The 26,430-nt window shown below is 42.6% G+C and overlaps 1 protein-coding gene across 1 annotated transcript; it reads left to right on the top strand.

Annotated features, from left to right (window-relative positions):
- Positions 1-4,556: 4,556 nt before the first annotated feature.
- Positions 4,557-5,378, top strand: LOC310709931 (large ribosomal subunit protein uL30-like). Its single transcript, XM_083510061.1, is given in 2 exon segments — positions 4,557-4,689; positions 4,693-5,378. Coding segments are annotated over 2 exon segments (741 nt in total). The 5' UTR covers positions 4,557-4,566; the 3' UTR covers positions 5,311-5,378.
- Positions 5,379-26,430: the final 21,052 nt, after the last annotated feature.

The following is a 26,430-nucleotide window of genomic DNA, read 5'->3' as shown; positions in this document are numbered from 1 at the left end:
ATATAAATATCATTTAAAGAAAAAGAAGCAAGCAAGCTTATATAGTTCTTGCAAATCCTGGTGCTTCTATTTTCCTCATCGTGCTCTATGTGGACAGTGTGTGTGTGTGTGTGTGTGTGTGTGTGTGTATTTTTGCATGTGTATTGCTAGTTTGGTTTGATTGGAATGGATAGACTTGGTGAGCATGGGCAGATGAATGCATAAATAGATATGACTTTTATCAAGCAAAGAAGTATTTTAGAAGCTGAAAGTTTCAATGTGATTAGATCATGAATTATTCTAAGGAAATGGAGCAGAAAAAAATAAAATGAAAAACAAAACGTACTATTTCTCATTTTTATTTTAATGAAAAATATGTTGAATCAATACCATTACTAAACTCCTGAGCCTTCCCCTTCCTTGTTTTATAGATTTTATGTGGCACATACAGAGATAAAGGAACCCACTTCCCCGTTCTAAGTCACTGTTCATTTGTTCCCTGCTATGAAGGCTATAATAGTGATAATTTAAAATCCAGCCTTATCGACACTTCTACATATGCTTAATTTAGATTCATATAAGTGGCTAAGCTGAGGTCAGTGAAACTGCTCGTGGGGTGAAAGACAAACATATGTGGTGTATTAAATTAAAAAGTTTAGAAATCATGAGTTATGCATGCTAATCATACAATTTCATCACTCCCTCCTCCTCCCTCCTTAATGCTCATATTGGTTTCTTAGATGCTTGGATGTACTACAGCCACATCCTGAATTGTGACATTTGCTTCTTGTTCAACAAAGCTAAATATTTGTTCCTTCCTCATGACTAAAAGTCTATAATATATACCTGCTTCTTCTCTATATCAGTTTCCACAGGCAAAACCAGTGCTCTTCATCATTCCTCCTCTTATGAAAAGCCATTGTGTGTAAAATGCCACTATGTACCCTTCATAAGGACCCCACCTGGAAGTTAAGCTCATGTAAGAGATGTTTGACATGGGATCAGAGTGTTTTCCTCACGGATTGCAGTGGTACAGGGGAAAGTATCCTGTTTTTTATTGCAAATTGTTGTATATGAACAAATTTGTGGGAATAGGTGCCAAAAGAAGCCATGAAAATGCCCTCAATGCAGCAACAATTTCATGCACGCTGGTCCTTATTTTGACTAGTTGCACACTCTTGGACAGTTCTTTTATATTAGTTTTAATTTGTTGAAAACCATTTGCTAGCTGCTTTTGCAATACTTAAAAGTTACAAAGTGGTCCTATGTTACGTTGCTGCCAGGAGCTGTGTGCAGCTGCTTCATGTGCCAAAGTAACAAACTACATAGGCTGGGCAAAAAAATCATATAAAGAGCTTCCTGGATATGATGTGTTTTTGCAATCTTGCTTATTGTTTGTCAGTCTTTTCCTTCAATTTTGATATCCTCTTTGGTCCTGACTTCTGGTGTCTCCCATGGTCCCAGGCTTCTCCTGGTTCAGTTCAGACTGCTACCCACAACCAAGCCCTGACAAATGCAGTCCTGTGCGTTTAGTAGCTCTGTGTAGTGGACCACTTGTACATGCATTATAAATTATGAGATTCAAGTGTCTTCTTCCATGAAAGGAGATACACAAAAATTAGAAATAATTCACTGTGCTTGGCCCTTGGCCTCTTTATCCTCATAAAATGTACATAAATATGATGAGTTTGGAAGGGTCGGAGGAGAAAGCCTTCAGGATGCTGATTGGTAGACTGAGAAACAGTTCCTCGTCTGGGAGAACAAGGTGGTCACTAGAAGCTGACCAGATGCACAAAAAGTAATGTATTAGCTACTGATCATAGATTGTAAAAACAAACAAACAAACAAACAAACAAACAAATCTCTAGTACATTTCTGGAGTCACTAATGCTCCAATGGTTTACTTCCTTACCTTGGAGTAAGTCCCATTGAACTCAGTGAGGTTTAGTTCCGAGCAGGCATGCATAGGTTGCACTATCAATCGTTCCCAATAAGCATCATTAGCACAGACTTGTGGAGCTTTCTCATTCCTTAGACTTTGATGCGTCATATTATCTTGAGTTCCACATAGAGGTAAATTCCCTTCCCCTTTGCAGAATACCTGCATTGGTCTACCTGTGTTGTGCCACCTGGACTCAACAATGATCAGATTAATATGTATGCATAAATATTTGATTAATATACATGTGGATAAATGCTTTCAAAGCTGTTGTAAGAGGATGCACCATAAAGAAACCAGAGATGTGAATAAGACTATGCCACCCCACCCCCCACCCCACCCATGGTCAAATGGCAGACAAATGCAGAGAAGTACCGCATATTACTTTGTCCCCACAACACATCCCAGACCTCTGTTATGAAGATACACTTGAGTGAGTCGTTGGATGCTAGGCAAGCTATAGGGGTTAGTTTGTGCAGCTCTGTTAGCAGGAATTCCGCCTATTATTTGTCAAGTTAACATCCACAGGCAAGATGGATTTCTCCTGTAAGTCAGACCTGCCCACAAGGAGAGTAATGCACAGCCATTTACATGAGTGTGATAATTTGTGTGCCACACACCCTAGTAAACCTTGCAGAATGTCAATTTCCTTCACCAGTGTCAACACATATAACCACATATAACTCTGGAGTATTTGAATGATACATCCCCCTCTAACATCTTGTAAGTAATATTTTTATTCTTCTTTCCTGTTTGAAGAAAGCAAGAAAACCTCTGTTTGGATGGATGATGAAAATGATACAATACGGTGATAAATTTTGCTACTTGTATCATTACTGTCATATTAATGTTACATGTAAGAAGGATTAAGTCAATAGAAGCAATTACTAGTACAACTTCAAACTTCATTTTACATGTTTTGTATTTTTGGAGAGCGTTGCATGCATATCATTGATTCCTATCAGCTTTCTACCAAGCTATGGTAGCTGATGCAATCTAGTGATGCATGGATTTCCCCTGTGTCAGGAGCTGCTGACCACTGCCCCATCACTGCAGCTTCTCAATGAAATGACAGCAGCGGCTGTCAGCTGTAAGGGGGGGGTATACCACAGGTTAATTGCATCCTGAGCTCTATGGGGTGGAAGAGTGGGATATCAAATCCAAATAAATAATAATAATAATATAAATAATTCCTTCAGGTGTGGTTGCGAAAGAAAAAACCACATTTCTTCACAATGCTACATAGGAAGAGAGGAGGAAGGGACTGAGAGGCCCTGAGAACATCTCCCTCCCTGCTGATGTCAACGTAGCAATCATTGCAGTAGCATGCATGTTCCACTTGAAACCGATGTTTCAGTGGGATGTCCTCTTCAAATCTTCATGCTCAAAGGAACTGGTGCACTAGGGGACAATGCAGGTGTGGTTTGTGTGTTTCCCTGCCTCTTTACAGAGGGCTTCAGATACTGCCATTATCAGTCCATTCATTCCAGCATTTTCTCTATTGCCCTATAAGAAGTCTTCTTCTTTTTCCAACCTGGGATGTGGCAATGGTTGAATTTTAAAACACAATGATCACACTAGCCTGGTGCATAGCTGTTGTGTTCATTCACGGTTTCTTCTTTGCAGCTTTTGCACTTGTTGTGGCTTCCTTCTTCAGCATGTCCAAAGCTACCCAGGAGCATCCATTGCATTAAACACGAGGCAGAAATGATCCAGACATTTGCGTGACCAGGCGGCGACAGCCCCAGCCCCCATGGATCACAAGGAAGGAATAAGGACTCTGACAATGTTATATGGAATTAAAATTAGGCCACAACTTTATTAAACTTCCAAATGTAGGAAGACCTTGGCTTAGGCCTTGGGCATGTATCCCTCCCAGCCGGGGGAAACTGGGGCTCATCAGGGTAAATGGGATATGGGGGTGCTCTGCAGCCCAGTCCATATACCCGCACACAGGGTAGTTCACTGATGACCTTTCAATGCATGGCCAGCGACACACATATATATAACCCCTTTAAGAGGGGGACTCTGGAATTGCCGCTACAGGAGGGTGAGTCACCACTTCATGTCCCCCCTCCCCATATAGGGAAGAAAAGACTAAAGGATTCCACCCATAGCTGTTGTGTTTTCATTCACAGTTTCTTCTTTGCAGCTTTTTCACTTGTTGTGGCTTCCTTCTTCAGCGTGTCCGAAGCTATCCAGGAGCATCCATTGCATTAAACACGAGGCAGAAACGATCCAGAAATTTACAATACGTTTTCTTCTCCTGAAATGCCAGGCCTCCTGGGTGCCACTTTGCCACGCTTGCAGGGAAGGACTCGTTGTGAGGGGTGGGAACCAACCTTTTCTTCTGAGTTCTTCCAGAAAGCACAGAAAGACAGAGGCTTGTAGCGAATGCATCCCTAAATAAGCTTCCTATTGGTGCAAGGATTCCCACTTGCCCAATGGGACTTCCTCCCTCCTGCCTTCACCCTCCCCAAATCTGCTCCAGAGGGTTGGGGGAAACCCCAGAACAGATTTGGGAGAGGGAGAAGCAGGACGTCCTATTGAGCAAGTGAGCACTGATGAGATGCTTACTGAGCATTACACTGGATACAAAACAGGCCCAATTACAAAGCCAGCCAAGGGTACTTTTTCTGGCGGCGACAATGGCGGGTGAAGAAGCAAAGAAGAAGTTGCCTTCGGTTCCCGAGAGCCTTTTGAAGAAACGGAAGGCTTTTGATGATATGAAGGCCAAACGTCTGAAAAAGCTGTTGGTCCAAAAGAAGTTGTGAATTGCTGAACGAAAATTAATCTATAAAAGGGCTGAGTTATACCACAAAGAGTACAGGCAGATGTACTGGCGCGAAATTTGCATGGCCCGCATGGCTCGCAAAGCTGGCAATTACTATGTACCTGCTGAACCCAAACTGGCATTTGTGATCAGGATCAGAGGAATTAATGGCGTTAGTCCCAAGGTCCACAAGGTACTGCAGCTTCTTCGCCTGCGTCAAATTTTCAATGGCACATTTGTGAAACTCAACAAAGCATCCATTAACATGCTGAGGATTGTTGAACCTTACATTGCATGGGGTTACCCCAACTTGAAATCTGTGCATGAGTTGATCTACAAGCGTGGTTATGGGAAGATCAACAAGCAGCGCATTGCTTTGACAGATAACTCTCTCATCAAAAGATGCCTGGGAAAACACGGCATCATTTGCATGGAGGATCTGATCCATGAAATATATACTGTTGGCAAAAATATCAAAGCAGCAAACAACTTTCTCTGGCCATTCAAGCTGTCTTCTCCATGGGGTGGAATGAAGAAGAAAACTATTCACTTTGTAGAAGGTGGTGATGCAGGAAACAGGGAAGACCAGATTAACCGGCTCATAAGGAGGATGAATTAATGGGGCCTAGCAGATGACATCTCTATGCATTGTTAATAAAAAAAAATCTTCTGTGGAAAAAAAACAAAGCCAGCCAAGGGTAATTCACTCATCCAGAGAAGCGGACACGGAGCAATGGATCCAAACTACAAGAAAGAAGACTCCACCTAAACATTAGGAAGAACTTCCTGACAGTAAGAGCTGTTCGACAGTGGAATTTGCTGCCAAGGAGTGTGGTGGAGTCTCCTTCTTTGGAGCTCTTTAAGCAGAGGCTTGACAACCATATGTCAGGAGTGCTCTGGTGGTGTTTCCTGCTTGGCAGGGGGTTGGACTCGATGGCCCTTGTGGTCTATTCCAACTCTATGATTCTATGATTCTATGATCACTAAGCTTCTACCACCATATAATCTCAAAGAAGCTACCATCTACTTTTGCATGTGCTCCGTTTTATACTGGAATAAATGAACAGTGAAGCAAACCTTTGAAGCCAGAAAGGGTCACAAATATATTTCCAATCCATCTGAGCTCCTAATAGCAGGCTAGGCTGGTTATCTCCTCCAAGGTCTGTAACTGGTATATTCACTTACACTGCTGTCAGACGAAGGCCTTACATGCATTCTGTCTGTGTTATGGGAGCCATGCCTCTCACATCCAAGGCTAATGTCGGCTCTGACAACAGCTATGGATTTGTAATTGGCAGGGCACATCATCAACAACAGCTTCCTGGGTGACCGTCTGCAGCAGACAAGTGGAGCAGGAAAACTAAATTGGCTATCAGACTCCATTGGGTACAGCTAAGCAGAACACCTGTGAGACTCCCCCCTCCCCCCACCCGCTTACTGTTTCACCAACTCACACACAGTCTCCTGTTGTTCTAAGAGCCATCAGAGCATATAATAAGAGTTTCAACCAGTTGGAACCTCCTGCCTGCAGCTGGCAAACTGTTTCCCTCCTGATATTCTTTTATAGAGTCTCTGGCCTTGAGATATAGAGGGGGACTTAGAAATGGAATCTCTGTGGATTTGCATACAAAGCATATCTTGATATTTTATGAACATCTAAGAATAAGCAACATTTTTTGAAATAGCACACAAGTGGCATGTGTAATTACGTGGACATTTTGATGGTGTATCCATCACAATAATGGCCAAGGACACATGCTTGTTCATGGACAATTTATAGAAACTGCACGGTGCTACCACAACAGAGATTCTGGGTCCAAAGGGTAGGTAATAACTTTTGGGCAGTTGCCAATCCCCCTTTGGGGAGGAAGTGGGGGGTGGAGACGGTGGTGGGACAACTGTAAGTGTTCTGGGATGGCACTGATTATCTGGATCCACTTCAATCTGGGTTTAAGCCTGGTTTCAGAACCGAATAAGCCTTTATCATCCAGATGGATGACCTGTACTGGGAGAGGAACAGGAGTGTGATGCTGCTACTCTTACTTGTTTTCTCTGCAGCTTTTGATATGACTGACCATGCCTCCTACACATATTCATATATCCTGTCCAGGCATAACGCGTAAACGCTACGATGGACAAAGACTGAGATCAGAATTCTTAGTACTCTCTGGGATACTAAACATACCCATATTCTTTACCTCCTTTCTTCCCAAGTATTACATCTATCGCCACCACTAAATGTTTGCTTTGGTATTGCTCCAGTGAGGCCAGAGAGGCAAAACAAACATCTCCTCTGATTTTTACACTCCCCAGATCTCTGTGAATTAGGTTAGACTGTGAGGTAGTCTGCTTGACCAAGACTCCCACAGTGGGCTCCCTAGCTGAGCAGGGATCTGGACCAAGGTCTCCACCGCTCATGTCCAGCCCTCTGCTACTCACAGTAACACAGTGGCTCTTCTTAAGGGTCTCCTTTTCTAGAAAACATACATTGGAATTTTCCCTAATCTCTTCCTTCCCTCCTCTTTTGTTTTCCATGCCCCCTCTCTGTTAAGGAGATTGACAGTTGCTTTCTGAGCATTTTAAATTTGAGGAATTCACAACCGGAGCCTCAATATTTAATGAATTGCTTTGACCTTTCAGTGCCAGCAAAATGTCTCCAGATGTTCCTGTGTTCATTACCATCGCTGCTTTCTTGGGATATAAGCACGGAAGTCAGCAATATGTGACATATTAAATACATAATCTGTTGTGACGTGCATCTAGATAGGTTCGGTGGATGGGAGGATCTTAGTAGCATTGTGCACTTTATTCTTTATTTAATTATTGAAATGCATTTTATCTATCTATCTATCTATCCATCTATCCATCTATCCATCTATCCATCTATCCATCTATCCATCTATCCATCTATCCATCTATCCATCTATCCATCTATCCATCTATCTATCATCTATCTATCTATCATCTATCTATCTATCTATCTATCTATCTATCTATCTATCTATCTATCTATCTATCTATCTACTGGTGGAAAGTGCCAAGTATTTGTCACATAAGAAAGAGGTCCCCCTGGTTAACCATAGGACTGCTTCAATGGCATTTTGCCATCCTTTCCCAGCAATCGTTTGTAACAAGACTTGGCATGGCTTCTTCTTCCATCTGCTGCTCCTTGTAGTTCGTCAGAGACTGCTCCAGAATGATCTCTGATTTGAGTTGGAGGCAGAGGACTCAGGAAGGCCACAGTGAACTATAGCTCAGAAGTTAGGGCACATAAGGAGAAGAAATGCATATGGAATTGGATTCTAGAATGCTATAGCTCATGTGAGATTTTGGGAAAGGATCCACTGAATCTATGTTTTTTTACCCACACAGCTCTATCATAGCATGGCAAGCATCCTTTGCTATAAGAGGTTAGGCAAAACATTTCATACCATAATTTTCCACTCTCTATTTGTGTGATGATGTAGAAAATCCAAGCTGTACTCTGAAGTCTTGTTAGTGAAAGCTCGTTATTTTTACTCAACACCATGATTGTGTACAAAGAAGCATATATTCTGTAAACTGCAAACAGCCATTATTGGGGGTTTCTGGTGTGCTGGATTGCTCAGAAGCTGCATGTATAATTCTCTCTCTCTCTCTCTCTCTCTCTCTCTCTCCAGTGTAGCATTCTCATTTGACAAAATGTGTGCATCTTCATTACACAAGTACAGGCCTGTGTGGTTGATAATAGGAAATGGCTGCATGGTGGCCGCTGTCAGAGGCATGTCGGCGGGTTAGATGAAGCATCGTGTCTGTTCATTGTTCTTTGTTCCTGTGCATAAGTAAACTGCAGCCTCCAGAGCTGTCAATCCGGTAAATTTCATCAGCAAAATATGACACTTTCCCCCCTCCTTTAAGAATAAAGAAACCAATTATTTCTCGCCGTGTGGATCCCCTTTGCTGGAGCCAAATGAATGCTGTGTGAGCCTGTGCTTGATTACAGAATTGCTTTTGTATTCCATTTAAGATTGCTTCATCTCTTATCAGGGAGGTAGGAAGGCTCTGAATTGTGTCACCTTCTCATCTTTGCCAATAATGTCATAATTTGATATGGAAACTATGCATAACATTATATCCTTATTTGATTTTTAAAACATGCTTCAGCAGTCAGCTGAACTCCCACTAATGCATTTATCTGATTTCCTTCACTCCCTTTTTTTCTCTTCTGAAAGGGGAATATTTTGGAAAGAATATGCAGTCTTTGCACACACATGCACACACAGAGAAAGAGAGTTATGAGATATTCTATTTTCTCCATTTTAAAAGAGACTAAAGTTGTTGAATATTTTTTGAAGATCTCGAAAAAAAATAACAAAATAGGCTGTTACTATAACTTGGAATAGCACAAAGACAATGTTACACTTTTCTTTTCCCTTTTTTTCTAGTCTAGAGCATGAAATATTCTACAGTGGTGCTCTGCATCTCATATCTCCTCCTAAGCTTCTTTCTCCCTGTTCCCATCAATGTGCTTCTGTACTCTTTCACATCTGTTCTCTAAAACCATTTGTTTATTATATTTATATCCTGCTTTTTCTCCAAGGAGTTCAAGGGGGTGCACATGGTTTCACCCTCCATTATTTAATCTCCGCAATAGCCCTGTGAGGTAGATTAGGCTGAGATACTGTGACTGGCCAAGGTCACCCAGTGAGTGGGGATTTTAACCCTGGTCTCCCAGGTCCTAACCCATCCCTCTGACCACTATACCACACAGGCTCTTCTTTGCTGTTGTGACTTCAGGCATGCTCACGGGGCTTGAGCTGAGGGACAAGATGGCATCCTCTCCCTACACCACAAACTGAAGCCGACTTCAACATTGGCGAAGGCAAGCCATTCCCCATTATAAGACTCAGGGGTATCCATTGGGCAAAACAGAGAAATGGCTGCAACATACGCCTATGGAATCAGATGCTTTGTGCTGTAGGTGCACCTAGTGGTAGACGGTGTGATCTGCCTCCTGCTGCATCTCTGCTGCATACTGGGATGGCCTGAGGAGGTGGCAGTGAGGCTGGAGTGGTTAAAAAGTGATGCCAAGTGTACTGGACAGGTTTGCATCATACCAGCCTTCTCACCCCTCCTAGTCTCCATCCTAATATGTAGCAGAGATGCAGCTGGAGGGAGAGCAGGGGCAGCCCCATCATGCTCTCTGCTAATGTATGTACTAAAGCTCAGCTTCCTAGTCATTTGTTCATTGTGACAAGCAATTAAGCTAGCGAGAGAGAGAGAGAGAGAGAGAGAGAGAGAGAGAGAGAGAGAGAGAGAGTTGTGTGTAGTAGTTAGAGAGTGTTGGACTTGGGAGACCAGGATTTGAATCCTCACTCAGCCATGAACCTCCTGGGTGACCTTGAGCCAGGCACTGTCTCTCAGTCTAACCTAACCCAGGGTGATCATGAGGATGAAATAGTCTATCCCATCTCCAGCACCTTGAACTCCTTGGAGGAAAGGTGAGATAAAAGTGCAACAGGTAATATACTAGACTGTATCCGTAAAGAAATCAACACGTAAAGTGTGAAAATGCAGTATTAAAATGTATTTAAACACCCTCAAACTTCCAAGCATCATAGGGCAAGTCAGGTCAACGTGGTCAGCTGCTCCATATATAGAACGCAGCCAGCGCCATAAGCTTTGGGTTATGACAAAGTGAAATAAATGCAGGAGGGTAGTTCAGACAAGATCAATACTCATCAGAAGAAATGAAGTAAACCCTGAAGGAGGGACCAAGTGGCTGCTGGGATAAGATCCTTTTGAAAGCCGAAGTGACACAAAATGACAAGAGAGGTGAAGCAAGCAGGTGACATAAGGAAGATTACAGAATAAGCAAATGGCAATCGAACAGAGGGAGAGAGGAAAGAAACCTGCTTTGGGGAGAAAAAGTCGGCAAGGAGAGCAGTGAATGAATGCATTAAAATCAATGTTAAAAATCAAAGTTATGAAGGTTAACTCTCAAACTACATATTCCATTTCCTCTCCGAATGCCTGGCATAAATACCTCCATCTTAAAAGATTTTAGTCAATTCTAATTGTTCCCCTGTGTATTTTCCTTGCCTAGGTCCAGCTTTGCATTTATAATACACTGAAAGGAAAAATTTTCTCCCTCCTCCAAATAAATCCACAAGCACCCCTGAGGACTCTTTGAAAGACTTGGAAGAGGAACTGCAGAAGTCAGAGAAAAGAATCTTGGGCTGTATTAGGAATGTAGCTTTTTAAGTCTTCCTTCCTTTGGACATTTGGATTTGTTCTGAAATCTCAGTGCATTCGTCCTTGCATGTTGCAGAAGTTTCTGAGCTATGTTTGGCGGGTGTGCTCAGTTCACAGCGAGAGCTGGTCACAGGTCATTTGGTCCTCACCACAGCATCTGCCAGACATCTGAGGGCTCCTGGGCTCATCTAATGAATATATATAGCAGGGAGGTGGCATTCTGGCAACAGATTCTCTCCCCTACCAAACACACCCCTTTCACTGCATGTCTGAAAAACACAGTGCTGTGCTGAAAATGTCTCCTATGTTTTCCCCAAACCTTCCAGCAATTAATGAGAAAAGAAACTACACTGTAAAATTATGAAAAAAGCAGAAAAAAGAAAATTTCAATGAAATTCTCATGGGTGGGGTATGAGGCTTTTGTTGTGCGTCTCTTAGGCTTATTTTAGGCTTAAAACACAGCTACTTTGTTCTTTTCTCTCAGTTCAGATTGAAACTGATTTGAGGGGAAACACATCAAAACACAGTGGCTCCTTAAGAAATGACAGTATAGCTGTGGATTGTGGCAAGAGTTGTGCATACACTGCTTCTCAAATCAGCAGTTGGAGTATACTGAATGAAAAGTAAACAGGAGTGGGTACACAGGGTTACTGTCAAGGGGGCCAAGGGGGTGTCTATTCTTTCATGCCACAAAAAATATGTCAAGTGATCTGTACTTTGCAGCTTTCCGGGGTGCCTTCATTTCCTGAAAGCCTCATAACTTCCTCACCCGGGCTTGAAGTTGATCACCTTCACTATATTGGAGCCTCTGTTGTATCTGCTACTTTCCCACATAACAATCCTGTTGTGATCAGCCTAACACATCTATTTGTTAGACACCCCTCCTCGCCCCGGCATCCCCTGACTTTAATTGCCAAGCTCCACCAGAGGTGAACAGTGTAGGGTAGATGGTTACAACAGCAGAATGGACTGTACTGTTATGAACGCAATTATTGGATTCCACTAGCTGCAAACCACGCTGCAAATTCAGTTTTCCATCAGGTTGCCATATTATCTTTTAAATGCCATAATTGCCCTTTGTGTACTGAGAAAATAAACTGCCAGGTTTTATTACTCCACCAGCAGAAAGTTTAGGCATGAAGTTTGTTGGCTGCAGAGTCCACAGCAGGCAAAGCTGATGACATCATCGCAAATCAGAGTGTCTAGATGTGAAGAACAGGAAGTTTTGAGGGGGGGAAACGGAGCAAAAACAAAACAACAGGAGGGAGGATGGCTACAATCCTAAGCACATTTACCTGGGAGTAAGCCCCACTAAACATGTTTTTGTATTATTATTATTATTATTATTATTATTATTATTATTATTCTGAGCAAGTGCATATGATTCAGCTGTATGGAGAGCAGTGGGGGCATAGCGAACTATATTCCATAAGCCCTGGTTGCTCATCTTGGCCAGAGTGGAAGGTGAGGAGCAACCATTTTGTGTTTCCTTATTGCTTCTTCTCTCTCGCCGTCCCATAGGAAGGCATGAAGTACATGTAACACTGAACCACATATCAGAATTGGCATATCAGTCTGGCGCTGTCTCTAGTGCCTTTTTGGCATCTATTGAAAAGCTTCCCTTTTTTAACAAGACTTTTAAGTGGAGATTTGGCTTTTATCCCAGCCTGGATTTATATTGGATTTGAAATTGGTTTCAGCTATGAAATTGTTTTATTTATTTATTTTATATGAAGTTGTTTTAGTTTTGCTATATGACATTGTTTTACATGTGTCTTCATTGGTAAATTGGTTTGAGAGTTGTTGTTTTTTATGGGAAGGGATTCACAAATAGAAGGAAATACCGTATTTTTCGCTCTATAACATGCACCCGACCATAACACGCACGTAGTTTTTAGAGGAGGAAAATCCGTAGGCATGCCACCCGTAGGCATTTCCTCCATAATACGCACAGACATTTCCCCTTACTTTCTAGGAGGAAAAAAGTGAGTGCTATGGTGCAAAAAATACGGTATATGAATGACACAAAGCTCTTGAGTTAGTTGCATTTCAGACTCCCAGATCACACCGTTTCCAGCCTCACCACTGGCAACGGACTGCTGGTGGAAAGGAAAATCTCTGGAGAGCTCTGATGCCATCCAGGAAGAGCTTCTAGCAGAGACCTCCCTCTCTGTGGGCTAACCTCCGCCAGCTGACTATGGCGTCCCCAGTGTCTTATGGTCTCTGGTCTGCCTTCCCAAGGACCTTGTTTCATTTCATTTCATAATGATTAGTAACCATTACAGAGGAGAGCATAAATCTATAGACTTAGAGTAAGAAAGGAAAAAAAGGACTTATTTTCTTAATCCTATTTTGTGCTGCAAAATCAATTATTGATTAGCTGTAACATATTTTTTAAATAATGTTTTAAAACATATTTGCCCTATATTTAGCCATAGATGATAGGAGCAAGGAAGGCCACTCAAGAAACAGATGCGTAATTACATTCCATGAATACAGGAAAACGGTAAGGAGCGCTTTGAGATTTAATTGACATTTAACAAGATAACTACAGCAAGTTAATTAGAAATTATCAGCTAAAAATAAGAATTAACTCCAAATAATCTTCTCTCTTGCTGCAATATTACTGTAGTGTCTTGTTATATGCCAGTGAAATGCCTAAATGATTTTTTCCATATCCTTTTTTTTTTAAAGAATTCATTTCCTTCAAACTAATTCCGGTATTATCAGTTCCTTATTTTGTTATAAAGTCACTGAGCTGATCTGCTTAGCAACAGATTAAGCCTTGTCTTCTTTCGTAAAATAAGATTTTCTTGCTTGTCCGTTGACATGCGAAGAATAAGAATCCTTGTAGAGCACATGTTGCGTTCAGCATGGGGAGTTCTTCACCCTATTTCCTGAACTGCGGTCGGTGGTGAGGTCAGGAAGGGATTTGAGGGCAGAAGCCCAGGGCCCCACTCAGCAGAATAAGCAGAAGGCTTTCTGAATATTGACTTTTAAAGCAATGGTTCAGAACCTTTTCTGGCCAGTGGGTCAAATCTTTATCAGGTGCCCACGTGTCAATCACCTGATGTCATAACAATGTCAAATGACAATGCACTTTAAAGCCCTTTAAAGCTCTGGCTTCTGGAGATTTAAGGAACAACAAAGGCCTGCTTTCAGATCACCCATGCTGCTCTTTGAACCTCTGGTTTTCAGTTGATGAGAGAGGAACTGGCATGCACAGCGAACATATAATCAACCCCCAGTTGATGTCACACACATACCACTCTGGAGTGATGTCAGCTGATTGGCAGGTGGGTGTAGTTTCCACACAAAAATGGCATTGTGGGCCAGATAGGACCCCCTGGACTGTCCACCATCATTGTCACACTCAGTTTGCACAGACAGCCATCAAACAGATCAAGGGAGGTGTGGAATGGTTCTCAGGGTCCATGCCCCACCGATTCTAAATTAAGAGGATGAGGGAAGCTGAAGGGCTCCTCAAATCCTAGAATACTGCCTAGTTCTCCTGTGCAACTTTGTTCCTGTTGCCAATTCTGTGACATTCTCAGCAAGCTTTATGCCTTCGCAGAGCTATAACCTGTGCCACTTTGTAAGTCTCGCAAATGACTTCTTGTAAAAGACAGCTCTCCCACTGCTCTGGAGTTCAATCCCACAGCCTGGATCGAAGCTTTGGGATGCTTTGATCATATTTCCTGTGGAAACCCTTTAAAAAGAAAATCAAGAAGGCATTTATTCAGGTTCCTATTTTTGCTTTTCACTTTTTCTTGGTCAGTGGATTAGTCAAGATTGATTTTTCTACATGACTGAGGGAGGCGTAAGGTTAAAAGATAAAGGGATGGATTCCTTTTAAAATGTAATTTAGCATTTTCTGGTATTAGCCCTAATATCAACACAAAATCACTTCAATTTTCCCAAAGCACCTGGGACCCAGTTTGCAGCTGCTGAGATGTGGGAAACACTTTCCTCTGGAAAATCAAACAGATCTGTGGGTTGTGTGTTAATGTCTATATGGAATAGTCACATTTCTGTCCTGTGGATTTGCAGCCTCTTAACTGGCTGAAGCAACAAATAAAAACGTTTCTTCTTCATTGGCTTAAAAACCAATGGGGCCTTAGAATTCCTTCTTTGGAAATATGGAAAAACATCGTTGGGGCGGTGGTGTCACGTGAAACATCCAGTCCCCACCCTGCCACTGCCCACCTCCCAGGGCATATCAGAAGAAACTTTGCATGCTTATCAATGTACATGCATATTATACAGTGCTTCCATGCAAGGGGCATGCTGGACCACTTGGGTTCTGACATGTGGAGATGCTCTAAGCATTTATGTTGGAACACACAGCACCTTCTGATGAGCAACAAATGTGCAGATAGTGACATGACCATCAGACAGATGACTGAGAAGGACCCCCACATGGCTCCCCACCCCCATTCATGTATTCTTTGAATGAATGGGAAAGGAATCATGTGAATCCCCAATGAGTGGTCCTATTTGTGCTTTTACCCAAGCTGAATCTGCTTTGATCGGATCATTTCTGAAAAAGCTAGGGATGCAGGTGGCGCAGTGGTCTAAACCACTGATCCTCTTGGGCTTGTCAATCAGAAGGTCAGCGGATCGAATCCCCGTGACGGGGTGAGCTCCCATTGCTTGGTCCCAGCTCCTGCCAACCTAGCAGTTCGAAAGCACGTCAAAGTGCAAGTAGATAAATAGGTACCGCTCTGGCGGGAAGGTAAACGGCGTTTCCGTGCACTGCTCTGGTTCGCCAGAAGCGGCTTAGTCATGCTGGCCGCATGACCCGGAAGCTGTATGCCAGCTCCCTCAGCCAATAAAGTGAGATGAGCACTACAACCCCAGAGTCGTCCGCGACTGGACTTAACAGTCAGGGGTCCTTTACCTTTAGCTTTACCGAAGCTGAATCTGCTTTGATCAGATCATTTCTGAAAAAGCAGTCAAAAGTGTCAAATGGGAAGAAAATAGAGTTTGATTTGGCTCTCAGGAGCAATATTTCACATGACTGCTGGAAAGAGTAGCTTCGTGAGCATGCATCTGGCCTCTGCTTCTCATACAGACTGTAGAAAGTTAGACATTAGGATTGTTAACAACAGGAATTGTGAGGCATTGCCTAAAAGAATGCCCAGCCCTACCACTGGCTGCAGTGAAAGGACAACACCTTTGCTGAATTCATTAAGATTTTTTAGATACGAAGTGATTTTTGTTGAATGACTTGCTCTGTGTATTTACAGCAATACCATGTGCAAGGCAAGTTGCACCAGCCCATCTGGCTGTACTCCTTGCCAATTGCAATCCTAAAAGATATGCCATAAGGATGACTCATAAGCATGGATGGGCTGTTTTAAATATGGTATATGCCACCAAGAGCTCAAAGAACAGAAGAACACAAGACAAGCCTTCTGGATCAAGCCAATGGCTCATCTAGCCCAGATTCCTGTGAAAAACCTGCAAACTGGGCATGAGCACAACATCACTCTGCCCACCTGCAATTCCCAGCAGCTGGTATTCAGAGGCATTATGTCTGAAGCAGAAGGAGAACAACTAGCTGTCTAGAGCCAACCGTGAGATTCTCAGTTTATTTTGAGCCTAATCAGCATGGAATTTCTGGCAAGCCATTTAGGTTTGCAGCCCTCCAATCCGAACTACACTCAAGTGACCTCTAGTCAGGCAAACGTTGAAGCTTATCTTCTTGGGGGTATGGCAGCAAGTTCCACGCCGTGTCAGGTATCCCTCATTTCTCTCCAAGAGCACCAGTCAGTAGAACCCCTCTACCCTTTCCTACATAATGCATTCAAATAAAGTCAGCACAGTCAAGCTCGTTTGCATCTTGGCGCAAAGAGAATAGAAGCTTGTTAGAACTAAATGAAGGCTGTTCTCGTGCCAGTTTGTAGGAATAATGGAGGAGACCCACTGGGGACTTTGCTACTGTTCTGCCATCCTCCTAACGAAGAGGCTTTTTTTTTTGTCAGGTGGCACAGAAAAGCCACCCTCTTTAGAGCCAGCCATTTTGACTTAAACAGAGCAGATTAATGGTCTTGTCCATATTCCGGCACATGAAAGGCAGAGAGAGAGCACAAATTATTAGAGTGTCATGATCTTGGCATTAATATCAATCCTAGAGTCTGGTGCCAATGTTTTAGTTATAACAGAAACCCCTAGCTGCATGCCTCATCTTATTGCTGGTAAGAATAACAGGTAATTTTATGCAAACAGAACAAATCTGACACTATGTAATTGTATGAGGGGGGACAATGGAACAATAACATTAAGACAACTAATTGACTCAATATTACGCCGGTTTATCCTCACAATGAGGCTTTTCTTCTCCCCAGCATAATTGTGTAATGACATTTATGTGTAATAGACTTGTGACATTATAAATGACACTTATGTCAGGATTGTCAGGCTGTGACAGCTCTGCAGACAGCTCTGGCAAGAAATTAATCACTTCTGAAGCTTGAAAGTTGCTCATTTGTTGCTGCCAAATAAGATCTCACTAGTAAAATGGAAATGTCCCTGCTGCTCCTACCATTCTCCTCTCCCTCAGGAAAATGAGTGGCCATTCCCCTCGGGCAACGGGAGGTCCAGCCGCTGATGGGATTTCTTCATAATGGATGGCAGCATTCGGCATGGTCAGTGAGTCCGAAAGCCAAGGCTGCCCTCACTTGAAGTCCCCCCGCCTGAATGGAGTTGCCATTTCAATAGCTCATTTGCTTCCCCGGGAATAGAGTTAGGAAGTACAGTACACTGAGGTCCCTCATTGTCATAGCAGTTAGCAAAGGGAAAGACTCGTTTTATGTTTCTGCAAGAGCAAAAAATGGAGAGTGGTTTGCAAGCAACATTTACCTTGGCCAATGAAATCAAGGAAAGAACAGGGTGATTTTGAGGCTTTGAGGAGTAATTTGGAGAATTAAAAGATGTTTTAAAAGCTTTGATTCTTCAGTTTCTGAAAGTGCTTGTAGCAAACAATTCCACATATCTCTCCGCCTCCCAAGAAATATTCTACGCATAAATAATGTTAATGATACAGTCAAACATTTAATTGATGTTTGTGCAGAGGTAAAATGTTACAAATTTAAGCCAGTTAACGTAAAATGGAGACTGATGAGTAACAACCCAACACCATGCACTGTAACAGCAGAGCCAGAACTAACAATGTGCAGCTAACAAGTTTGGAAGGAGGCAAATAGACATGCAAAGTAACAATTCAGAAAGTCCTGACCTCACAAATCTGCCTGTATGCAGATGGCAGAGAAATGCTCTGAATATTTTGTACCACTGCAGAAATATCTAAGGAAAGATGATTTTGCATATCCCTAGTTAGGATACGGGTGGCGCTGCGGGTTAAACCACAGAGCCTAGGACTTGCCAATCAGAAGGTTGGCGGTTTGAATCCCCGCAACGGGGTAAGCTCCTGTTGCTCAGTCCCTTCTCCTGCCAACCTAGCAATTCGAAAGCATGTCAAAGTGCAAGTAGATAAATAGGTACCGCTCCGGCGGGAAGGTAAATGGTGTTTCCGTGCGCTGCTCTGGTTCGCCAGAAGCGGCTTAGTCATGCTGGCCACATGACCTGGAAGCTGTACACCGGCTCCCTCAGCCAATAAAGCGAGATGAGCGCCACAACCCCAGAGTCGGTCACAACTGGACCTAATGGTCAGGGGTCCCTTTACCTTTACTTTAGTTAGCGGTGAAAGTCAAAACAATATGCTAAGGTGGCCAATATGGCTTGAATTTGCTAACTTCATCATGAGGTGTGCATAAAGACATCACATAAACATAGGAAAGGGCACAATTGAGGCTGTGGATGACTTACCTATGTAGTATTTATCTAAAATGCACAACAGCTGCCCAGGAGGTGGAAAGCGACTGCACTGGCAAACCTATGAGCAGTATCATAGGTTTACACAATAAAGAAGTATATTAAATAAAACTTGCTGAGTTTTGTATTCTGAAACAAGGAATTACAAACGTTGGCATTGTCAATGAATGTCTTTGTGTTAGGAAATGAAAGCCTGCCTTAAAAAAATCCAACATTGTCTCCCTCTCCCTAGTATCCTGCAGGATCATTTACAAAAATTGTTCCCTGCATCACTTATTTATTAATGTAAGCATATATCCCACTCTATTCAAGAGGGTTAAGGTGGATATGTTTTTAAAACAACCTCTTTACTTGCTTATCCAATACCATTAAGCATCTGCCCACACTAAAAATTCTTATGCCACTTCTGATTTATGTTCTCAGATGAAGCCTCTGCCAAACCTTTAGTAAAGAGGATTCCAGGAATGTAGAGCAGAAGATTCCAAGAAAGGTTTACATAAGTGTCCTTGAAGTTCAAACTGTGGGAAATTACAGTCAAATATAACTATGCATGGGTGCTAGTTTTTTAGTGCATGAAGGGGTTAAGACCAGAAATGTCTGTTCCTAGACTCAGCTAAGTCACTCGCCCCCTTACCTTCATGAGAGACGAAGTGAAGCTGCTTCTCTTCCTGTCCCTTGCTCTCTTTTCCAGCCATGCAACTGACCAGGATGAACCTGTCTGAACTTGCTTCAAGTTCAAACCAAATGTTTGAAACTAGGGTTGCCATATTTCAAACAGTGAAAATCCAGACAGAAAAGTTGTTGAGCTTTTTCGGATATATGCAGGGAATTCCAGATGTGTGGCAACCCTATTATTCCTGGAGAAATTTTTAAAAAGAGGAGTTCCTAGAGTATCCTTCTCAGAAACCCCAAAGAAAATTATGCAAGCTCCAAGTGAAAGGTTAGGCCTTTCTTGAAATCCAAATGTGCATGGAGGCAGCCTCAAAAATAAGGAGCCACAGAAATGCTGTTTGACTTCCCACCACAGCAGTACCTATTTATCTACGTGCACTAGCATGCTTTCAAACAGCTAGGTTGGCAGAAGCTGGGACAGAGCAATGGGAGCTCACACCGTTGTGGGGATTTGAACTGCTGACCTTCCGATTAGCAAGCCCAAGAGGCTCAATGCTTTAGACCACAGCACCACCCACTCCCTACATAAACCATATACAGTGGTACCTCGGGTTAAGAACTTAATTCGTTCTGGAGGTCTGTTCTTAACCTGAAACTGTTCTTAACCTGAAGCACCACTTTAGCTAATGGGGCCTCCCGCTGCCGTCGCACCACCGCTGCATGATTTCTGTTCTCATCCTGAAGCAAAGTTCTTAACCTGAGGTACTATTTCTGGGTTAGCAGAGTCTGTAACCTGAAGCGTATGTAACCCGAGGTACCACTGTATCCTAAAGACACCAGAGTCTCCGCTGTGCCTCATTTCCAAAAGGAAACACGGACCCTGGAACACTGTGCATCGGGAACCCACTCAGAGATGTGTAACAATAATGATGGGTTGATGCCACTTAATACTGTATTGGATGGTAGTTAACGTGTTCATTGTAGGAATACAAAGTTGGAAAAGGCAAAGAGATTTTTCATGGAAACCTGTTGCTGAGGGATAGGAAAGGGGGATTGGAAATGCAATCCCACCTGCTTCTATTTCCATCAGTGCCCCAAGAGCTGCTATAATGCACTCTTGGTGGACAAAATCCCCCTGCTATTTTCAGGCTATAGGTTTCAGGAAGGCATTTACTCCTTATAGGAGTAAATAATAGGGGAGAAATAAGCAAGCTCTTGTTCCAGAATTTAGGTACATTCCCATAACCAAGGCATAAAACTCTAACTTGGTGTGTAATCCTGTCAAAGAAAAAGAAGGTGATTTCTATGCTTGTAGGTAGCCTGCTCTCCATGTCAACTTGTCATACCAGCTGCCTCTAGGCTTCTGCAGGACTCTGTGATACTGATGACAGCTGAGGAGACCCTGTCTCACACATTAGCATCATCTGTATCTCCTTTAAGTCACACTATGTCAATCCAGAGTGTCCTGCCACATTTCTCTGCCCATGGAAGGAAGATCACGAATGAGAGGAAAGAACTCCACAGACATATTCCGGGAAGAAGTAGCTTCCAGTAAAATAAATGAGAATGCCTTGCATTGAATCTATCTGTTTTATTGTGTTGCGATTTATGCAGCACCTTTTCTGGAAAACAGGATTTCCCAATATGCTTCCTGTGAGACGAGACAAATAGCCCAGGGGAAGGGATATACAGATCAGTCTTTTTCCATTACAATTTCACATGTGTTCATTCACAAGTCCATTGCACCCTCATTCTGCATTAATCTGTTTTTTTATTTTAAAAAAACACGAACAAAATTCATGTTTAAATATCCATCTCATCACAAAATATGCATTGATATACTCTTTTATGTCTGTTTGTGCATTTTAATGTTTTTTGTGCATTTTTAATTTACTATATCCTGAAAAAAATCATTTTAATGAAGTTTTGTTTTGCTGTGTTTGTTTTGAGCTGAGAACCGTATCACTAAATTTGGAGAAGTGAGAAATCCAGAGGATAATTAGTATGTTCCAATCCATGTGTTATTAATCCAAGAGGTAGGTGCAAATACACTCAACTTAAAAATATGCACCAAATGAAATTCTCCTCCATTTCCAGCCTGGGGTTTGCAGAGGCTGGTTGGTACTGATGTGTGGCCTATCTGACATCTGATGTATCAGAATACTGGCACAGCCAGAAACATTTTATCTGCTCTATTGCTCTCCTGTTTTTATATTGATGTCTTTACTGTATGGTACAATTCTGGAGTCCACAAAGTGATGCCCTGTAGGCAGGCAGCATGGCATCCTCTCTCACACACAAACCCATTAGAGCCCAACTAAGCTTCTTGGCCCTGACCATTTTTTTTTAAAAAAAGTTGGGGAGCAGCTTTTCCTTTTTTGTTATTTGGGTGTTGCCTGCTCTTTGCCTGCGATTTGTTTCTGTGTGCAGATATTTTGTCAGGGTTTTTTTTTGGGAGGGTGGGGGTTTGCACCAATCCATACACACAATCTGACTAGTGCCAATCCCAACCCCAATTTCTTTTTGTGTGTATGCGGTGTTCATGACAGTCTCTTTGTTCTCCATATGTGCTCCTGTGTCCAAGAAGATTGGGCCCCCCTGGTGTAATTAATGGTTTTGATTTTTGGAAGTCTCGCCAGCTGCGAAGTGGCTCTGGAAGCATGTTGAACAAAGAAATTAAATTGTTTAAATGTAGAGAAGGCAAGGAGAGCTGGATATTTCACTGTCTAACCAGCCTAAACCTGGCCTACTGAGACACCAAGGAAAATAGCAAGAAAACAGAAGGAAAGGTCGTGGACAACCTTTGAGTTCCGTGGGGCTTGCTCCCAGGTAAGTGGGTATAGGACCGTAGTGTAGCCTTAAAGTGTAACAGATACACAGTTTATAAATAGGTTAACATTTTGGGAGGACCAACAGCCTAACTGCTAGCCCATGAACTCTGAGCCTCCTTGCAGTGAATGGATTTCTAATTCTTTTTTATTCTGCATCTCCTGAAGCTGGTTCACTTTTAAAACATTTCTTTTTCTTAGAGTGAAGGTCAAGCAATGAAACACAGCATAAAGGAGCCAGTGAGGGACTTGGAACATGCTGCCATCTTCAATATTTGAAGTGATTGGGAGGCCTAACAAGATTCACCCTTCCAGAACTCCAACCTGTTGCAAATCACTGCAGTGAGAAAGGTGTGCACCATATGTTCATTCATATTCGGCATGTTTTAATTGCTTCTGCCACCTGGTGGATTAAAGCTGGCACTACAGTGTGCAAAATTACACTCGAAAGAATACATACACACACACTAAAGGGGAACGCTGTCTTAAAAGGCCCCTTTTTTATTTAGTTCAGAATAATGATAATGATGATGATTGGTTGCATTTCAGGTTTGTCCCTCTCAAATCAGCTTCTAACAAGTTGAAACACAATCTATAACAACATTACAAACAATAAAACGGCAAAAATATAATCTAAAACACAAAGCAACTAAAAATAACATTACAGTAGGAGATTAAAAACAATATCAGCAGTCTGAAGTGTAGACGCAGACAGCAAAAATGACAATAGAAAGCTAGCAGAAGAAAAGCATAATATACCGTAAATGACAAGCTTTTTGGAATTTTTAAAACAAGTATTTGAGGCATGTTTAAAAGTCATCTCTGTAGAGGCTGACATGCACTAGACATGGACAATCCTGGCAAGGTTGCACCTATTTGATGTATGTCATAGGACACCCTCACTTCAGATTTGACCCCATGGTAAAACATCCAGCAAGCAGATTGGTTGATACAGGATATACCCAGTGCCTAGGCCAAAGTCCCTTACATCTGTAATCAAAAAAGTTGTGGCCTAATTTGAATCAAAGAACGTTGTCTTGTGTGATCTTTCAGTCTCATGTCAGAGTGGTGAGTTCACAGCACCTGGGCAATGCAAATGATAAGCTGCTTCGAATTTTTTAAAAAACAAGTATTTGAGGCATGTTTAAAAATAATGTCTGTAAAGGTTGTACAGTTTCATAGTCGGAGGGCTGTCTTGAGAAGTCGACATGGACAATTAACCTCTTCAGGTCAACTTCTTCAACCTTGTCTTCTTCTGATTCTCCCCTGTCCCACTTCTTTGATTTAACATCTCTCCCTCCCCTGTCCTTTGGTTAGAATCAATAGTGGAGAACCTTTGGCCCTCCAGATGTAGCTGAACTATGACTCCCATCATCCCTAGCAAGCATGACCAGTGACCAGCTCCTACATCTGAACAGTACAAACCTAGGTTTTCCAGATCATCAGTGAGCAGTGCAGAAGTGGGTCCCTCCTGCTTTTCACACATGCCCCAAATCTTCTCTCAAAGCTGTATTTTTGGAACTTGCATTTTCCCAGAAATTTGTGGACAGCTCAGTTGCTATTGTTTTGGAGATGAGGTTGATCACAGTCTACACATCCTTCTTTGAAGGGAGCCTAACTTGTGGAACCCAATAGCAAGTTATTAATACATTTTTTTGTATTTTTTCGTTCTATCACCCAGACTTGAATCCTGCTTCGCTTACTCGTTTGGCTGGTTCTCATTCCCTGAAGTATTCCCTCTGGGGAAGGGATGGTTGTTTTACAGGGCTGTAACAAGAACACGCATGGCAGAATAAATTTCCTAGCTCATCAGTGTCGATTTTATGGTGGCCTAAATGTGCAGTCGCTGCCATTGTGGAAGCTGCAGCACCAAGCCGAGCTGGAAAGTCTATGAAGTTTCCCTCCTGTCCTGACTCTACTTCCAGGCTTGGCCATATATCCACTTTAGCTCATTATGTCCTAAGTGTCTCTGATATAGTGCACCCAGGATGGTTGTTAGGGCTATATCTACTGCATAGATCAAGTGAGCACGTTGAACAAACAGATGGCGGTTGGATAAATCAAGGTGTTTTCTTTTTATACTTGATAGGTGAGCTGACAGTGCCATGATAGAAGGCCCGAAAATAGCAACCACTGTTTGTTCTCAAAACTGCTCAGTGTAATTTCTCTTCTGCCACACTGATAAAAGGCAAAACCCTTTCTTCATTCACTTGAGGTAAATCTATTAAAGTAGTTTTCCCATTTGCTATCAGTATCAGTCAGTCAAAGGCACCTCTTGTATTGCTCAGAATAAAGCTTTGGGTTCTTTTACAATCAAGACTCAGATTACCTCAGATTTGTCAAAAGCCAGATACTTTGATCCGAGGCATATTCAAACCAAGTTTCTATTTTGGGGGGTGAATATTTGACGAAGTGCTGCCTTTTCATTTAAAAAAATGCTGTATTGGGGGTGTATGCAAATTCTCTTTTATTAGCAGTTCTTTGGAAACTCTTTATGGATGACTGGTTAACTTGTGCCACATGATGAAGTGGCTGAGGTAATGGAGAGCTGAAAAGGAAATGTCAGGAATTCGCGCATGCAAATTTCACAAAGGTTACATGGATTCCATGAAGAGCACTATAGCTAAAAAGCCCTCATCGTGTTGTTGTTTTTAGGCCCCATGGGAATAAAAATCCCATTCTTGATCAGACTCAGTTAATGACTGAAAGGGAGAAGGATGGGTGAGGAAAGTCCCTGCAAGGGCATTCTGAAGTAAAAGAGTGATAATTCAGAAGCCTGGAGGGGGTGATTATGCGCCATTGACTGAAAGCAGAGCTTTGGACTTCAATACCCGATCAGACTATGCATATAAAAATGGACAGAATTTTGTTTCTAAAGCACAGATATGACCTGGCTCTGTCCTTAAAGGCTGATTTTCACACTCACCCAAGTAGGGATACATGCCATGTGGTGGAGGGATGTCACCCCATGGCACATACAGTGTAATAGGATGATAGGAAACTGCCATACCCTGAGTCAGACCATTGGTCCATCTAACTCAGGACTGTTAGTGGTGTCCAAACTTTTTCCAAAGAGGGCCAGATTTGATGAAGTGAAGGGCCGTGAGGGCCGACCAAAGTTGTTAACCTTTTTTTCAGAATGAAGTTCTTGAAGTTTTTTAAGGATTTTACCCCAAGTAATAAACTGCCACAGAGGCCGGATTAAACTGACTGGCAGGCTGGATTAGGCCCCCAAAATGGACTTTGGACATGCCTGGAACAGTTCTCCAGGGGTTCAGACAGGAGTCTCCCCCAAGTCTACCTGGAGACTCCAAGAATTGGACCTGTGACCTTCTGCAAGCAAAGCAGATGTTCTACTGCTGAGACATGGGCCTTCCCCACTGCAATGTTTGGCATAAAAAGGTAAAGGTAAAGGGACCCCTGACATGACCGACTCTGGGGTAGGTCCAGTCATGACCGACTCTGGGGTTGCAGCGCTCATCTTGCTTTATTGGCCGAGGGAGCCGGCGTACAGCTTCCTGGTCATGTGGCCAGCATGACTAAGCCACTTCTGGCGAACCAGAGCAGTGCACGGAAACGCCGTTTACCTTCCCGCTGGAGCGGTACCTATTTATCTACTTGCACTTTGATGTGCTTTCAAACTGCTAGGTTGGCAGGAGCTGGGACCAAGCAACGGGAGCTCACCCCGTTGCAGGGATTCGAACCGCCGACCTTCTGATCGGCAAGTCCTAGGCTCTGTGGTTTAACCCACGGCGCCACCTGCGTCCCTTAGTGTTTGGCATAGGGAAGTGTAATTAGTGGCACAGATACCCGTGCACAGTCCATTGGTATGAAGATGGCTTATCCACTTTCGTTGTACCATTCTGGTGGTAGGGGCAGCTGCCTTGACCTTCTCAGCCACGTGAGTGTGTGAACTGACCCCGATGCACGCATATTTCTAGATCTAAGCCATGACTAACAAGCATCTTTTTGAGTTGCCACTGTGGACAGTCCACGGTACGATCTGAATTTGCAGCAATGTAAGCTTAGATAGGATAGGAAAGGAACTGGTACACTACAGTATTAAATCTTTTGCTTTATTATATCATTTTGCCACAAGCAACTACTGCTAACTTTTATGTAAGGGTCAGATGGAAAGCAGACAAATGCCATCTGCTTGGGAAAATTTGTGTGCCTTGTGATGTTTCTTCCATCTGCAAAACAAAGAAATAAGCTTTCCCCTAGAATGT

Source organism: Podarcis liolepis, assembly GCF_965112155.1.
Source record: "Podarcis liolepis genome assembly, chromosome: 6".
NCBI lineage: Eukaryota > Metazoa > Chordata > Lepidosauria > Squamata > Lacertidae > Podarcis > Podarcis liolepis.
Note: the sequence above shows the minus strand (reverse complement) of the source record. Positions and strands in the feature narration are given on the sequence as shown.